Below are 18,511 nucleotides of genomic sequence, written 5' to 3' on the forward strand. Positions count from 1 at the left end.
TTTCCTATTTGTATCCCCTTTATATTTTCTTCCTGCCTAATTGGTCTGGCTAGGAATTCTAGTACTATGTATAAGAGAAGGGCAGAGAGTGGACCTCCTTGTCTTGTTCCAGATTTTAAAGGGAATGGCTTTAGTTTTTCCCCATTTAGAGTTATGCTTGCTGTTGGCTTGTCATAAACTGCCTTGATTATATTCAGGAATGTTCCCTGGAAACCCAGTTTTTCCAGGGCTTGTAGCATAAATGGGTGCTGGATTTTATCAAATGCTTTTTCTGCATCGAGTGATATAACCATGTGGTTCTTTACCTGGCTCTGTTTGATGTGGTGGATTACATTAATTGACTTGCGTATATTGAGCCAACTTTGCATCCCTGGGATGAATCCAGTTTGATCGTGGTGTATGATTTTTTAAAATTTTTTTAAGTTTTTATAATAAAACTGATGTACAGAGAGGTTACAGTTTCCTACGTTAGGCATTGGATACATTTCTTGTACTTTTTGTTACCTTGTCCCACATACCCCCCTCCCTCCTCCCCCTTTCCCCCCCTGCGGTGTTCAGTTCACTTACACCAAACAGTTTTGCAAGTATTGCTTTTGTTGTTGTTTCTCTTATTTTACTCTTTGTCTCTCAATTTTGGTATTCCCTTTGAATTTCCTAATTCTAATACCAGTACACACTGTTTCCCATACACTCAGATAAGATTACAGAGATAGTGTAGATACAATCACAAGAAGGTGATACACGAACATCATCAATATTAGAAACTACAGATACACATGGGATGTTCAAAGTAGTTACAACTGTGATATAACAATCATTTCCATAAAATGGAGTTCATTTCACTTAGCATCATCTTATGTGATCATAAGGGTATAGCTATTGGGCTCTTGTGATCCTCTGCTGTGACTTGCCTAAACCTGTGCTAATTATTCCCAATAAGGGAGACCATAAAGTCCATGTTTCTTTGGGTCTGGCTCACTTGACTTAGTATAATTTTTCCAAGTCCTTCCATTTCCTTACAAATGGGGCAATGTCATTCTTTCTGATAGAGGCATAAAATTCCATTGTGTATATGTACCACATTTTCCTGATCCATTCGTCTACTGAGGGGCATCTGGGTTGGTTCCAGATTCTCGCTATGACAAATTGCGCTGCAATGAACATTGTTGTGCTGGTGGCATTACTGTGATTTTGTTTGTGGTTTTTTGGATAATACCCAAAAGTGGGGTTGCTGGGTCATAGGGGAGTTGTACATTTAGCCTTCTGAGGACTCTCCATACTGCTTGCCAGAGTGGCTGAACCAGTTTACATTCCCACCAACAATGAAGTAGGGTTCCCTTTTGGCCACATCCCCTCCAACAATTGTTATTGTTATTTTTCTTGATATATGACATTCTTACTGGGGTGAGATGGAATGTCAATGTTGTTTTGATTTGCATTTCCTTTGTGGCCAGTGATGTAGAGCACTTTTTCATATGTCTCTTGGCCATTCTCATTTCCTCATCAGAGAAGTCTCTTTGTAGGTCTTTAGCCCACTTGATGAGTGGGCTATTAGTTCTTTGCGGTTTTGTTTTGGAGGAAGGTAATTTTTTTAGTTCTGCATATATTTTAGATATGAGGCCTTTGTCCGTTGAATGGCCGGTAAAGTTCTTCTCCCAGTCTGTGGGCTTTCTGTTTATCTTGCAAGCTATGTCCTTTGCCGTGCAGAAGTTCTGCAGTTTGATGCAGTCCCATTTGTCCAAACTTTCTTTGATTTGTAGCCTTTCTGGGTCTTTGTTCAGGAAGTTCCGTCGTGTGCCAAGGAGCCCAAGTGTTTCTCCTACTTCTTCCTTTATTGTTTCCAGGGTGTCTGTTTTGATTTCTAGGTCTTTAATCCATTTGGAATTGATTTTGGTGCAGGGTGATATATAAGGATCTAGTTTTAGTTTGTTGCATGTGTTGAGCCTGTTTTTCCAGCACAATTTGTTAAAGAGGCTATCTTTCTTCCAAACTATTGTTTTAGACCCTTTATCAAAGATTAAGTAGGCTTAGTTCTGTGGGTTCATTCCCGGGTCTTCAATTCTATTCCACTGGTCTTCAGGCCTGTTCTGGTGCCAATACCAAGCTGTTTTTTATTACTATAGCTTTATAATACAGCTTGAAGTTGGGTATTGTAATTCCTCGAGCACTGTTCTTTCTGCTTAGGATTATTTTTGCTATTCTAGGTCTTTTATTGTTCCATATGAATTTCTGGATTGCTTCCTCTATTTCATCAAAGAATGGTGTTGGGATATTAATGGGTATTGCATTGAATTTGTAGATAGCCATTGGCAATATTGCCATTTTGATTATATTAATCCTCCCAATCCAGGAGAATGGGAGGTTTTTCCATTTCCTTAGTTCTGACTTAATTTCGTTTTTCAAGGTTTTAAAGTTCTCCTCAAAGAGGTCTTTCACTCACTTCTTTGGTTAAGGTTATTCCTAGGTATTTTATGTTTTTGGAGGCTATTGCAAAGGGGGTTGCTTTCCTGATATTAGCCTCGGTCTTCGGGTCATTAGCATAGAGAAAGGCCGTTGATTTTTGAGGGTTTATTTTATATCCTGCAACTTTGCCAAAGTTTTGGATCAGCTCTAGTAGTTTGGGGGTAGAGTCTATGGGATTCTTTAGGTATAGGATCATGTCATCTGCGAAGAGAGAGAGTTTAACTTCATCTTTACCTACTTGGATCCCCTTTATATTTTCTTCTTGCCTGATTGCTCTGGCTTGGAATTCTACTACTATGTTGAAGAGCAGGGGAGAGAGTGGACATCCCTGCCTTGTTCCTGATTTTAAAGGTAATGGCTTTAATTTTTCCCCATTTAGAGTTATGCTTGCTGTTGGTTTATCATAAACTGCCTTGATTATATTCAGGGATGTTCCCTGCAATCCCAGTTTTTCCAGGGCTTTTATCGTAAATGGGTGCTGGATTTGTACAAATGCTTTTTCCACATCCAGAGATAATACCATGTGGTTCTTTAGCTTGCTCCAGTTGATGTGGTGGATTACATTAATTGACTTGTGTATATTAAACCAACTTTGCATCCCTGGGATGAATCCAGTTTGATCGTGGTGTATGATATTTTTGATGACCTGTTGAAGTCGATTGGCCAGAATTTTGTTGAGAATTTTTGTGTCTATTTTCGTCAGGGAAATCGGTCTATAGTTCTCTATCTGTGATGAGTCCCTGTCTGGTTGTGTGGTGAGGGTTATACTGGCTTCATAGAACGTGTCTGGTAGTGAACATTCTCTTACAATTTTATTGAAGAGTTTGAGAAATATTTTTGTGAGTTCTTTTTTGAAGGCCTTGCAGAATTCTGCTGTGAATCTGTCTGGACCTGGGCTTTTCTTGGATGGGAGATCACTCATTGCTGTTTCTATTTCAATACTGGATATGGGTCTGTTTAGAAGGTTTAAATCTTCATGGTTGAGTTTGGGGATAGGAATTTTTCCTAGGAAATCATCCATTTCTTCTAAGTTCTCGAATTTGTTGGCATAAAGATTTGCAAAATAGTCCCTTATTGTGTTCTGAATTTTGGTTGTTTCTGTGGTGATGTTACCTGTTTCATCTCTGATCTTGTTTATTTGAGTGTGCTGCCTTCGTTTTTAGGTTGGATTGCTAGGGGTCTGTCCATGTTGTTGATTTGCTCAAAGAACCATCTCTTTGTTTTGTTGATTCTTTCAATTTTTTTTGTCTCTAATTGATTTAATTCAGATTTGATTTTAGTTATTTGCTTCCGTCTATTGACTTGTTGTTCTCTTTCGAGGAAAGTAAGGTACTTCCTTAAATTATTGAGTTGCTGTTTCTTCAGTTTGATCGTGTATTCACTCAGAGATAAATTTTCCTCTGAGTACTACCTTTGCTGTTTCCCAAATGAACCGGTAGAGTGGACTGGGGGATGGTGACAGAGATGAAGGAGGCATCCAGGAGGGAAAGTTGCTTCAGGAAGAAATACATTGGAGATTGGAGATGCTCGTCCAGTGTTGTGATGGTGATAATTGTGAAGTTACCTACTAATGCCATTAGATATATCACCATGAACAGGAAAGCATGTAAGATCTGCAGTTCATGATGATCTGAAAACCCCATGAGGAGGAATCCAGTCATTGTGGTTCTATTTGTCTTCATCAATTTGAAAAAATAAATTGTAACAGCAGCTGGAATCTTAAAAGATAAGGGAAATGCAGTAGAATTATAATAAAATAAATTACATGTGTTCATCATTGTTTATTCCAATGGTTAAGCAATGTTGTAAGCAATTGTTATTTACTAGCTTGTTATTTATTTGATGTAGATAATCCAATGGTGACAAATGCATATTTTTAGTATATATGGAGTATTCAATTTATAGTATAAACCAAGAGTAACTTTTGAGTATAAATGTAGTCATTCCACTTTTGCCTTTAAGGGAAAATGTGTGTTTGCTCCTTGAGAAACTACTCCACTTACAGAGGAAATCGATTGAATTGATTGAAAGTAATCAACAGCAATACTTCAGTGAGTGTTTGGTGACAGATTTCTGAGCATTGGATGCGTTATGTGTTTGTTATTAGCATATTTGCTTTTTCAGTATTTAAGAATTAGCTACGGATAACTAATGCTTCTTTACTTGCTAGCAAACAATACGGTCATTTTCTTGAGAAGTTTCATTACTTTGGAACCATGGATTAAAATGTATTATATATGTTTCTTTGGGTCTGGCTCACTTTACTTAGTATAATTTTTTCCATGTCCTTCCATTTCCATACAAATGGGGCAATGTCATTCTTTCTGATAGAGGTATAAAATTCCATTGTGTATATGTACCACATTTTCCTGATCCATTCGTCTACTGAGGGGCATCTGGGTTGGTTCCAGATTCTAGCTATGACAGATTGTGCTGCGATGAACATTGTTGTGCTGGTGGCTTTAGTGTGTTCTTGTTTGTGGTCTTTTGGATGGATACCCAAAAGTGGGGCTGTGGGTCATAGGGGAGTTCTATATTTAGCCTTCTGAGGACTCTCCATACTGCTTGCCAGAGTGGCTGAACCAGTTTACATTCCCACCAACAATGAAGTAGGGTTCCCTTTTGCCCACATCCCCTCCAACAATTGTTATTGTTAGTTTTCTTGATATATGACATTCTTACTGGGGTGAGATGGAATCTCAATGTTGTTTTGATTTACATTTATTTTATGGCCAGTGATGTAGAGCACTTTTTCATATGTCTCTTGGCCATTCTCATTTTCTCATCAGAGAAGTCTCTTTGTAAGTCTTTAGAGCACTTGATGAGGGGGCTATTGGTTCTCTGCGGTTTTGTTTTGGAAGAAGGTAATTTTTTTAGTTCTGCATATATTTTAGGCCTTTGTCCGTTGAATGGCTGGTAAAGATCTTCTCGCAGTCTGTGGGCTTGCTATTAGAAACATGGACTTTTTGGTCTCCCTTATTGGGAATAATTAGTACAGGTTTAGGCAAGTCATAGCAGAGCATACCCTTATGAACACATAAGATGATGCTAAGTGAAATGAACTCCATGTTATAGAAACGATTGTTATATCACAGTTGTAACTACTTTCAACGTCCCATCTGTATCTGTAGCTTCTATTATTGATGATGTTCTTGTATCACCTTCCTGTGGTTGTACCTACACTATCTCTGTAATCTTATCTGAGTATATTGGAATCCGTGTATACTGGTATTAGAACTAGGAAATTGAGAGGGAATACCAAAATTGAGAGACACGGGGTAAAAAAAGACAAACAACAACAAAAGCAATACTTGCAAAACTGTTTGGTGTAAGTGAACTGAACACCTCATGGGGGGAAAGGGAAAGGGGGAGGAGGGAGGGGGGTATTAGGGACAAGGTAACAAACAGTATAAGAAATGTATCCAATGCCTAATGTATGAAACTGTAACCTCTCTGTACATCAGTTTGATAATAAAATTTTGAAAAAAAGATGAAAAGCAGAATTATTTTCCATATTTTATTTTTTGTTTTATTTGATATTTTAAGCTGCCACATTTATACATACAGTATCAATATACCAGTAATTAAACAGAAATTTTGAGTGTTTGTTTGTATACGGCGGTCTCATGCCAGATTGAATCTATCACAAAATAGATTTCATTCAATCCACAATGTATTTTTATCTGGTTCCTACCAGGTAAGTTCAATATTTGAATATCTGGGTGCTGGTAGCTCACGCCAGTAATCCTAGATACTGAGGAGGCTAAAATCTGAGGATCATGGTTCAAAGACAGCCTGGGCAAGGAAGTCTATGAGCTGAAAGTGGAGGAATGGATCAAGTGGTAGAGTGCTAGCCTTGATCACAAAAACTTAAAAGCTCAGGGACAGTGCCCAGATGCTGAGTTCAAGCCTCATGACAGATCTCCCCCCCAATTTAATATTCGAATCTGTATTTTAATAGCTTAAAATTATGTATTAAAATTCTTATAGAAAAGGACTGAGGTATGAACACTAGGCCTTTTTGTATGCTTATTTGCTGCTTATTTATATCCAAAATTTATCAATACTAATAAAAAGCATGAAAGAACACAGGAGGACATCCATAATTACATTCCATGTATGTCGAGCTAAAGTTTTGTCCCCCAACTAACATCAGAGATTTTAAAGAAGTTTTTTTATAAATGTTTAACATGTATAATCACATAATTGTAAGCCTTTTTTTCAACTTAAAAGTTTTCCACATATAGCCCGTTACTTTTAATACATTTATTTGCGCAAAATATGTAGACTTCATTAATATGCTCATTATAGGAGGTAAGCTTATTTCATTGTTTATTTCTTAACTTATTTTTTATTTTTTAAATATTTTTTCTTATTTATTGTCAAAGTGATATACAGAGAGGTTACAGTTTCATACGTTAGGCATTGGATACATTTCTTGTAAATTTGTGGTTTTCCTTTTACAAATTCAACATGAAGTATGTTAGTTTTTCATAAAACCTTTCCCTGTATCCTTGCTCCCAAATTGGAAAACTCACCACAAGTTTCTTTAGTCTGTTAGCAGACATCCAAAATGATCATGAACTTGCTTCTGACATTTCTCCTCTCTAAGCTCACATATTTAAAAAAAAACCAGACATGTTATATTTTTTCCCTAGAGAAAAAGATTATTCAGATTTTTTATTTTTTGAGGACAAGAATATTTTTGGAAATGGAACTTTGAACTAAATGACAAAAATATTCTGCAACTCTACCACCTGGGAAATGAGAGAAAATTAAGATCTCCACACAAGTGAGGAATAGTTTGGTAGCCTGTAGTGGCTCTCAGAGTGCATACCATATGTAAATTGCCTGGAGAGCTTGTTAAAGGTCAGGGATCAGTGCTCCACATTTAGAATTCTGATGCAGAAGCTCTCAGGAGACAACCAGAAAGTCGAATGCCTGCCAAAAACCCAGATGCTGCTGGAAATGGTCTGAGCACATGTGGAGAACACTATTAATTCATGCATTTCTGAAAGACAAATACACTTATTTCTCCCTAAATAAATGAATCTATAATTTCAGACCTGTTATAAAACTGGAAATTAATGCTGTTTATCCATGACACTGGATTTATATGTAGGATCTCAGATTGGAGATGTTAGGTTGGTCATCATTATGATGGCAAAGGATAGTGAAAATGTGATAGTACATGATCTGTGCTATAATGAATGAAAATGATACGTGATATAGTGATTAAAACATAATGAAATGCTGTTAAAGGAGCAAGTATTCAGTATCAGCACCTGGAAAGATCACAGGGTGACCCCATACACTGAAATTTAGTAAAATATTTGCAACAACTTCCTAACTTACTGGAAATGAATCTATTCTCTTGGTCATTTCTGAGTCCTCTTCCTAACTTCATAGGCATTGTTTTTTCTGTATAGAATCCTATCATGTGAAAATAGGACTAACTTGATTTCTTTCTTTCCTGCTTGTATCCCATTTCTTTCTTTCTCTTGCCTTATTGATTGAGTTCAGAATTCAAACACTGTGTTCAATAAGAATGCAGAAGTGGGTGTATTTGTCTCCTTTCTCACCTCAAAGGAAATGATTTCATTTTCTCCCCCATTTAGCACAATGTTAGGTTGAGCATATATATAACATTGTTATTTAAGGGCACATTCTTTCTGTTTTTAATTTCGAAATGGATTTTATTGTGAAGTGATATTGAATTTTGTCAAAGGCTTTGTTAGCATTTACTAAGATGATCATATGATTTTTTCTATTTATGTGCTATGTTACATTTTTGAATTGGGGTATGCTGAACTCTGCTTACATACATGGAATGAAAGAAACAATATGTGTGTATGATATTTTATTATTCTATTTTTGAATTAGCTTATTTTGATAATATGGTTATCTATGGTATTTCCATACATGCACACAGTGCATTTTGAAAAAAAATTAGAATTTACATGGATGTACTTCAGCTTAAGGTGTGGAGTTTTGAGTCCTACCTGGAAGTAAATACAATAATCTAGGGCAAAGCTATTCTCAAGACATTCCTACTATATCCAGATATCCATTAAGTTCCTGTCAGAAGATAGAGATCAGGAAGGAAGACCTAGACTTTGAGCTGTAAGTCCTACTTGGCAGAAATACATGCAGCGTTCACCTTCTTGAGGTGGTGTGCTCTGTGTTCCATTTCGACAGCGACTTGTAAGGAATAGGACTGATTCCCTACCATGGAGGGTGGACCATTGCACAAGTTCTCCAGTGCTTAAACTTCTCAGAAGGTATGTATCAGATTTCTCTCTCTTCTCTCTTCTCTTTTCTCTCTTCTCTCTCCTATCTCCTGTCCTCTCCTCCTCTACTCTCCTCTTGTCTTCTCCTCTTCTCTCCTCTCCTCTTCTCCTCTCCTCTTCTCCTCTCTCTCTCTCTCTCTCTCTCTCTCTCTCTCTCTCTCTCTCTCTCTCTCTCTCTCTCTCTCTCTCTCTCTCTCTCTGCCAGTCCTGGGGCTTGAACTCTGGGCCTGAGAACTGTCCTTGAGCTTCTTTTTCTCAAGGCTAGCACTCTACCACTTGAGCCACAGTGCCACTTCTGGCTTTTTCAGTATATGGGGTGCTGAAGAATCAAACCCTGGGCTTCATGTATGCTAGGTAGGCACTCTACCTTTAGGCCACATTGCCAGCCTCTGTCCCTCTTCTCTTGTGGTCATCTCTAACCCCGGCACTATGACAGTGTGTTCATATGCTCTCTGACCTCATTACAATTGTCCTCATTACAAATCAATGTAATTCCCCAGTGTGATCCAATATGGAAAAACATACTATCTTTCATGACAAGGCCTCACTCTATACCTGTTTGAGATATTAGAAGACATCAATTGTCTTTCTCCTGCTTGTCTTGCAGGACAAGTCACTGTCACACCTAACCCTCAATATGAGTATAAGGCATGTGGAATATATGGGTTTATTTTGTAGAAAGATTGCTAGTTTCTTCACTAGCAATTCCAGGGCTGCTACTACCCTCCTTTTTTGTATTTGCTTAACCCTCTTGATCAAGGATTAAAAATTGTTTTTCAGCCTCCTTATCACTGTGTCTGTTTCTCTTGGCTTTTTGGATGTCCTGTAACTTCTTTTCTTTTCTTTTCTTTTCTTTTCTTTTCTTTTGTTTTTGGCCAGTCCTTGGCCTTGAACTCAGGATCTGAGCACTGCCTCTGGCTTCTTTTTGCTCAAGCCTAGCACTCTGCCACTTGAACCACAGTGCCACTTCCGGCTGTTTTTCTATATATGGGGTGCTGAGGAATAGAACCCAGGGCTTCATGTATTTGAGGCAAGCACTCTTGCCACTAAGCCATATTCACAGCCCCACTTCTTCTTTTAATTCCAACATCCCGCCTCTCTTTTTGTCTTTGAAATACATTGTATCCTATATGTTCATATGTTTTCATTTTAGCTTTAGTATCCAAATAGTAGGGAAAATGATAATCCACCTTTGTTTTGCTGAACCTGGCTTATTTTGCTAGCTCAGACACAAAGTTCTCAAGACCTTACCTTGACCAATAAGAAGCTGAGTTAATAGTTGTTCACATCTGTCATTCCACCTATGAGAATGTACAAACAGCAGGATCATGGTCCATGTCAGCTTAACTTACCTTATAGAGCTGGCATAAAAATAAAAGATATGGGAGCTGGGGATATGGCCTAGTGGCAAGAGTGCTTGCCTCATATACATGAGTCCCTGGGTTCAATTCCCCAGCAACACATATACAGAAAATGGCCAGAAGTGGCTCTGTGACTCAAGTGGCAGAGTGTTAGCCTTGAGCAAAATGCCAGGGACAGTGCTCAGGCCCTGAGTCCATGTCTCAGGACTGGCCAAAAAAAAAAAAAAAAAAGATATGAAGATAATTGACAGTAAGAGATATGGAAAAATTGTTTGGTTTTTCAAAACTTGGCACTCTAATTCTCATAAAGACTTCTGTACAATATTAACTTTAAATGTTTAAATTAGGATAAGTAATATAGAAAACATATATGTGTGTTTAATCATTACACATTTGAAAATATTAGGAATGGTAAAGTATTGAAAACCTCAACACTTACTAATGTATGTATTTGGCTAGTGTTTGTGTTTCAGGCACCTAGTAGGACATCAACCATTCAATAGTTTCTTTTGGAATATTTGAATACCAATATAATAAAAACCATGTGAACCGCAAAGTGACATGGCCACAACTAGCTGACATATACATGAATAGTTTCATATTTTTGGAAACAATATGGCCAAGTTGAAGAGACAGTTGAAACAGTTGGTACAATTTGAGAAATTAGCCTCATAAATTTGTTGGAATTCAGAAGGGGTGAGCTCTAAGTTTTACCATGAATTATAAGCATAACACACTGAAAATAACCACTCCATGTCTCATTGTTAAGGGCTTATTTTTCTTATAAATTATATTGAGTCTTATGGCTCCAAGAGAAATATAATAGTTCAATTATGTTGATGAACTTAGTAATGACATATAAATTTGTACTAATAGGTAAAATTGATCTGTAAAAGACAAAACATTTTAAATGGACATTTGAAATTAGAAGATTTTTGTAAAAAGTTTGAATTCTTCATGGGTTGAGTTGTTGGTAAATATTTTGATTTTATTTTCTTGTTTTTATTGTAATATTGCACATTCATGGGTTTACAGATTGTATTGTGATTGTTCATATGTCCATGTGTGGACATTTGGTCGTATGTACATGTATTGGGAAGATTAGAAAGTATAGGATCTATGTGAAAAAGTCACAATTGTTAACTTTTCTTACTATAAAACAACTAGATGGTTTCACTGACTTAAGTAAAGAAATGCCATTTAGTATAAACCAATTATACAACTCTTGGGGGAGAGGAGAAAGGGGAGGAGGGAAATGAGGGAGGAGGTAACAAGTAGAACAAGAAATGTACTCACTGCCTTTCATATGAATCTGTAACCCCTCTGTATCACACTTTGACAATAAAGAAAAAAAAGAAATGTAGTGTTCATATGATGAAAATGTATATAGCATTGATCTATTGAAAAATGTTACTGCTTTCTATGATCATTAAATGATGAAGAAATTGCAATTGCTAAAGGACTACATGCGTATACTATTGTAAACACACTAACAACATAAGAGATAAGCTTTGTTCCCAGTGAAATAGCTACCCAACAGTAACTTCACTAAAGCTTCCTTTAGTGCCTCATTTTTCAGGCTGTAGATAATTGGATTGAGTGTTGGAGGAATTACTGCATAAAAGATGGATAACATAAGGTCCAAAGCAGTTGGAGAATCTGAAGTTGGTTTGAGGTAGGCACAGATGGCTGTGGAGAGGAAAAATGAGACAACAAAAAGGTGGGGTAGGCAGGTGGAGAAGACCTTAGATCGGCCTTCAGCAGAGGGGATTTTTAGGACCGTGGAGAATATGTGGATGTAGGAGAAGGCAATGGAGATGAAACAGGCTAAGGCCACCAGCGACATGAATGCAGCCACTCCAATGACTGCAAGGTAATCATTGGAGCAGGAGAACTTAAGTAATTGGGGAATGTCACAGAAAAACTGGTGGATGACTTTAGCCCTGCAGAATGTGATAGAAAATGTGGCAGTTGTGTACATGATTCCTGTGATGCCTCCACTTACCCATACAGCTGTCACAGCGCTCTTACACTTTCTGGGATCCATGACGAGCTCATAGTGCAGTGGGAAGCAAATGGCTACATAGCGGTCATAAGACATCACCGTGAGAATGGCCAGCTCAGCCCCACCCAAAGATGTGAAGAAGAAAACCTGGAGAATGCACTGAGCATAGGAAATATAGCCGTTGCCTGTGAGGGAATTGTCAATGGACTGGGGGACAGTGACAGAGATGAAGGAGGCATCCAGAATGGAAAGTTGCTTCAGGAAGAAATACATGGGCGACTGGAGATGCTTATCTAGTGTTGTGATGGTGATGATGATGAAGTTGCTTGTCAAGGCCAAAAGGTACATGACCAAGAACAGGAAAGCTTGTAAGAGCTGCAGATGAGGATTCTCAGAAAATCCCGTGAGAAGGAATCCATTCTTTCCGGTTTTATTTGTAATCATCCTAAAAAAAGAAAGTGTGCAGCATCTAGAAAATGAAAGGTTATGGTAAATATAATTATACTGAAAGCTATTGTTTATTTTTATATTGTTATTTATTTTTAATAAGTAATCATTAAGGAATTGTTATGCCTCAGCTCTATTTTGGAATTACTTCAGTATTCAGTATTAAAGCATGAGTTATTTGAATATTGTTTATTCCTGAATCCTACCTAGCCATCAATATGGTCATCATTTTGAAAGGCTTATTTTGGATGTAGGGGACAAACGTGTAGAGTCAATGCTGTTCCTATTACTGTTTTATTTAATTGATGTCCTGTTGGAATCAACATTAAAAATATGTTGAAATCTGAGTGCTGGTTGTGTCTTACACCTTGTCATCTTAGCTACTCAGGAGGCTACGATCTGAGGACTGTGGTTTGAAGCCAGCCTGGGCAGAAAATCTGAGAGATTCTTAACTCTAATTAACCACCATAAAAGCCAGAAGAGGAGCTATGGCTCAAGTGATAGAGTGCTAGCCTTGAAATATATCTCAGGGTTCAGAGACAGATCCAGGTACTAAGTTTAAATCTCAGAAGTAGCTGTGTATGCACACACACCCACACACACCCACATCCAAAAATTGCTAAAAATTTCAAACATTCATTGTCTCATTTTACTGTGTTACATATTCTGGAATCAAGTAACTTCTATTTGATCACTTTATTTCCCTGATCTTAATATAATTTGTTATCTGATGACATAATCAATGTTTTACAGTAAAGATTCTTGTAGTGAAAATATAGCTAATTTGAAATGGTGCTCAAGTGTGAGAAAAGCAAATACCCAGTATACAACTTGAGAAAGAGACTATGAGTATACTTGATTCATATTTCAGACAAGAGAGAAAATTCTTTTTTCCTTTATGATCCAAAGTTTTAACTATTGTGCCATAGAAATTAGCAAAAATTCACCCCTCATTGCACTGTAGATAGGTATATGGTGTGAGGGGAGTCATTAATAACAACTCCCATACTTTTGCACGTTTTTACTTCCATTGAAGAATTAAGTCAACAACTGAAAAAAAAAACTGCTGTGATAGTAGTTTGAAACTTTCCAACATTCCAAATGTTGTGAAATGTTGTAAGTGAGATTTTGTGTGCGTGTGTGTGTGTGTGAGAGAGAGAGAGACAGAGAGAGAGAGATAGAGAGAGAGAGAGAGAGAGAGAAAGAGAGAGAGAGTCTTATTCTGAGAAATGATCCTTAGGAGAATTGTCAAATTTGAGGTCAATGTGCTTCTCCATTACTTACCAGTATAAGAACTACCTTTGCCCTCTATTTCCTATCTCTTTCCTTGCGTCTCTCCCATCTTCTCTTTTGTGAAGAATAACGTTACAATATAAGCGTTCCTTTTCTTTTGAATGTACCACATGCAACATTCTGCTTTTTCTTTCATCCCCGCCCCCCTTTGGTTTATCCTCTGTTGTCAGTGGTTTTTATTTTGGTACTCTGTGCCTTGTATAAACTTTCCTTCTCTATGCCTGTCAGACGTCAGTGGCTTCATATTGCAACACATGTGGCAACTAAATTAACTTCAAATTTTCTAAATTTTGCTTTAACTGCCACACCTAAAAGCCTCTTGATAGTTATTCCACAAATATGAATCACAAGTTGAATCTAACTCGAATATCATGAGACTTGTTATTTCCTCAGGCCACATATCACAGAACTTTCCACGTGCTACATTTTTGTGACATTTTTCCTTGAAATCTTTAAATTGTACAAAGCATCATAATCAATTTTTATTCACTTAATAGTTTAATTTGCCAATTAATAAAAATGGCCATCAAGAAACAGTAAATAAAATATTAAATATTGATATTTTGAGCACTTTTAAATGACAGTGTGATAGATTTCATCAAAATATAGATTTTAATTCACAAAACTAGTGTAATCTTCTTTTAGTCTTTTTAGTATCCTTTCATGGGAAATATGGAATGCAGAAAATGTATATAACAAAATCAAGATATACATTCCAACACTTAGCTTCAGTAATTCATATCACTTTCCCACGTAAAAGCTATTAACATAAAAAAGGTACTGTGGAACTTTTGGGGAATGCTGCAATGCCATTAGCAAACATCTCTCTAGAGATTTGTTTCTCTTACTGATATTAGTGATTGTTTGGAGGAGTGTTACTCTTTATTGATAGAAAAACATGAAATATTGTTTTACTCTTTATTGATAGAAAAACATGAAATATTAGCTTTTTCCAATTTCCTGGTTTTCCTCCAATGGTCACTAATCATAATCTGTTTGTATGAACTAACCATATAGACTTTTTAAATGGACACATTTTATGTAAGGCCAGCTCCCTTCCTTGTTAGAATGAATAGTTCTGCTTTGGTTAATTCAACTTGAAGAATAGAATATTTAATCAGAATTTCCATAATCCTTTACCTCTTCCTTTATCCCAGATTGGAAAATGTACCACAGCATTCTTGATGACTGGGTAAATCATGAGAAAAACTGATACCAATTCAGATATATATTCTTACAGGGATTGTTTAAACCCATATTATTTCCCTTGAGAAAGAGTTTGTTTTTTTAAGGGAGGAGGCTTTGACACAAAATTTTAAATTGAATGATGAAAGTATTCTGCCTCTCTATGGAGTTAGAACCATTAAAATTTCCACACTAATTGGGCCTGGCTTAAAAGGCTGTGTAGGTAGAGGTTTTTCTGTCTATAATTCTATGGCAATCAAATTTTAGAAGACATATGAATTGCAGGGAGAGCTTATTAAAAACAGTGATCTGCATACTCTGAAATTTGGATTCAGAAGGTCTCATGTATTTTTATTATGTTACCTCTTCTGTCTTATTTTACTGATGTAGGCCAGCTTGATTCTCTTTCTTATTAAAGCTTTCCTAAAAAGAAGATAACTTGACAGGAACAAAGTGTAAACATTCAAACTTGATCCATAGAATGTCTGCAAATATAGATAAGTTTCGAGTGAAAGCAGCTGACAGTAAAGGCTGGGACATATATATATGTATGTATATATACATATATATGTATATATACACATATGTGTGTGTGTGTTTGTGGTGTGTTCATAAGATTTCACAACAAGACAAAACAAATCACTCAAACATTATGATCACCTCCTACACAGTTTTGATGGGGTAGGGCTGGAGTTTATAGTCACTCTTCAGACAGAAACCTCAGAAGCCAATGGAAGTAACACAAAATAACAAATAGACAAAACACTGTGGATGCACACTTTTGAACATTTTTCAACAATTACAAGGCTACACATTGCAGACATTGTAGCGTAGGCAGAAATTAACTCAATCAGGGTTAGAGATAGACCTGGAATTATAATTTTTTAAGGCAAGCATAAAAATAGCTTTGTATCTTTAGGGTGTGTGTGTGGACACTGAAACAATCATAAAGGAAAAAAATCAATAATCTGGAGTGCATCAAAAAGGAAGGCATTTTTACGGACAAATATTAGACAAATGAACCAATCTTCCTATATATACTTGTAGACACAGAGATATTCTTTTATGCATGTATAACATTTTTTAAAAAAAAAAACCTCACTTAAAAATGAGCAAAATCCCCTGGTGCTGGTGGTTTACACCTGTAATCCTAGTTGCTGAGGAGGATAAGATCTGAGGATCTTGGTACAAAGCCAGCCTGAGTAAGAAAATCCAATAGACTCTTGTCTCCAATGAAACATCCCTCCCTCTCTCCCCAAACACACCTGGAACTGGAAGTGAAGCTGTGCCTCACAGTGGTAGAAGACAAGCCTTGAGCAAAAAAGCATTCTGGACAGCATTCAGGGCTTGAGTTCAAAGCCGCAGGACCTACAGAAAAGAGAGCAAAATCTTTGAATATACTGGTACGAGTAAAAATACATGAACGACTAAATATTTTTTAAAAAGAATCACATGCAGTGATGTGATATGTCCACTAAACACACTTTCTTTCTCGAAGCCTTTATGCATCAATGGGTGGAATTAACTAATATAAAGTTTTCAGTAAGGGAAAAGAAGATGCTGGATGGTTATCTCAGTCAGCAGTGAAGTATTATTATTTTATAGTTGATATACATACACAAACCCCACATTTTGGAGGCAAACATTTTCAAAGAAAGATATATAAAGGAGCTGGAATTCAGAAAAAAACCCCAAAGAAACACTGGTTTGATGTATACAGCAAATGGTTGGGTGTTGTCTTTTGAGCCAACTACCCAATCTATGTCTTTTGATGAGAGAATCAAGTACATTAATATTAAGTGTGGTATCATGTTATCCCCCTAGATGATTTGTCTCTTCTTTTCCGCCATGTTCATCTGCTCATCTGGTAGGGTCTGTTTTCTCTACCTATTCATGTTAATGTTGATGTTCTGTATGAAAGATGTCTTTAAATATCTTATGTAGTTTTAGTTATTTTTCACGGAATATCTATTTGCTCTTAGGTTGTGAATGAAAACAAGGATGGATACAATATTCTGCATTAGCAATTGTTTGCCTTCAGTGATTGAAATAATGTTAAATAAAGTAAGTCAGGCCGAGAGAGACAAAGGATGCATGTTTTCTCTCATACCTAGAAGCTAGATCTAATTTATAAATATCCAAGCAAACACATACAGGATTGTATCCAAGTGTACACAAACATAATTACCAAAGTATAGTATTTGCAAAGGAAAATTAAAAAATGAATTGATGGTTCACCAAAATACCAGGAAATTAGTACTTGAAAGGGATGGGGGTGAGCCAGGGAAAAGGTCAGGCAAATGAAGAGAGAAAGGAGAGTGGGAGAATGTAGTCATAACATTCACTGCATATCCTATAAAACTGGGAAAATTGAGGGAGAGGGACTGGGTCGGGAGGAATGGGAGAATGATGAAAGGGTTGATATCAATCAAGGTTTATTGTACTTATAAACTGACTTGTTAAATAGCTCAATGGTACCAATTAAGATAATAAAAATAAAATTAAAATAGGTGTGATTTCTTATGTGTTAGTTTACTAAATGTGGAGAAAAATTTTAATCTTTTAGTCTTAGTTTTCTAAAGTAATGATGAGAATACTTCCCTCAAAGGTCTATAATTAGTAAATTAACATAATGTAACACTCAAAGGTAGCTATTGTTATCATCTGTATAACAGTTGCTGGATTTCCTTAAAAAAGGTCACAGACTACATCTAAGAAAGATGCCAGACATCAATGGCTCATGCCTGTAATCCTAGCTACTCAGGAGGCTAAGATCTGAGAACTGCGGTTCAATGGCTCAAAGCCAGGCCACAATCTTCAGATCTCATCCTTCTGAGTAGCTAGGATTACAGGTATGAGCCACCAAGCAGTTCAAAGCCAGCCCAGACAGGAAAGGCTAAGACTCTTATTCCAATTAACCACTAGAAAGTGGTGATGTGGTTCAGGTGGTAGAGCTCTAGCCTTGAGTTGAAGAGCTCAGGGACATCACCCAGGCCCAGAGTTCAAGCCCCACCACTGACAAAGGAAATAAAAAGGAGATGGAGGAAGAAAACTGCTAGTTTGAATTGCAACTTTACTACTTTATATTTGTAATACTTCATGAAAATTAATTTCTTTCAAATTTAGTGTTATCATTAGTAGAAAGGGAACAATATAGCAGAAGAGTTATATGCTGGGATTTAGAAAATAATGAATATAAAGCACTTTTCCATTTATTACAGGCAGAATACATTGTGCAACTCACTATTCTAATATTTAATAAGAAGGGAGATACCTATATAAGTATCATATACAATAATAAGTATACGTATCATATATAAGAATCTTTGAAGTCTACTGGAAATTACATATGTACACTCCTGCTTTGCTATCGCATAAATATAGTTGACTTAACTGATGTCAGTTTTGGATTAATTTGTTAAATCCAACTATAAATATGTTGGTCATGCCACAAGCCAATTACTTTT

At 36.6% G+C, this 18,511-nt stretch overlaps 1 protein-coding gene across 1 annotated transcript; it reads right to left on the reverse strand.

Moving 5' to 3' along the window:
* Positions 1 to 11,603: 11,603 nt before the first annotated feature.
* LOC125353568 (olfactory receptor 14J1-like) lies at positions 11,604 to 12,563 on the reverse strand. Its single transcript, XM_048349261.1, has one exon. It carries the CDS (start codon positions 12,561 to 12,563, stop codon positions 11,604 to 11,606), a length of 960 nt encoding a protein of 319 aa, XP_048205218.1.
* Positions 12,564 to 18,511: the final 5,948 nt, after the last annotated feature.

The sequence above is a fragment of the Perognathus longimembris genome, chromosome 6, assembly GCF_023159225.1.
Source record: "Perognathus longimembris pacificus isolate PPM17 chromosome 6, ASM2315922v1, whole genome shotgun sequence".
Classification (NCBI taxonomy): Eukaryota; Metazoa; Chordata; class Mammalia; order Rodentia; family Heteromyidae; genus Perognathus; species Perognathus longimembris.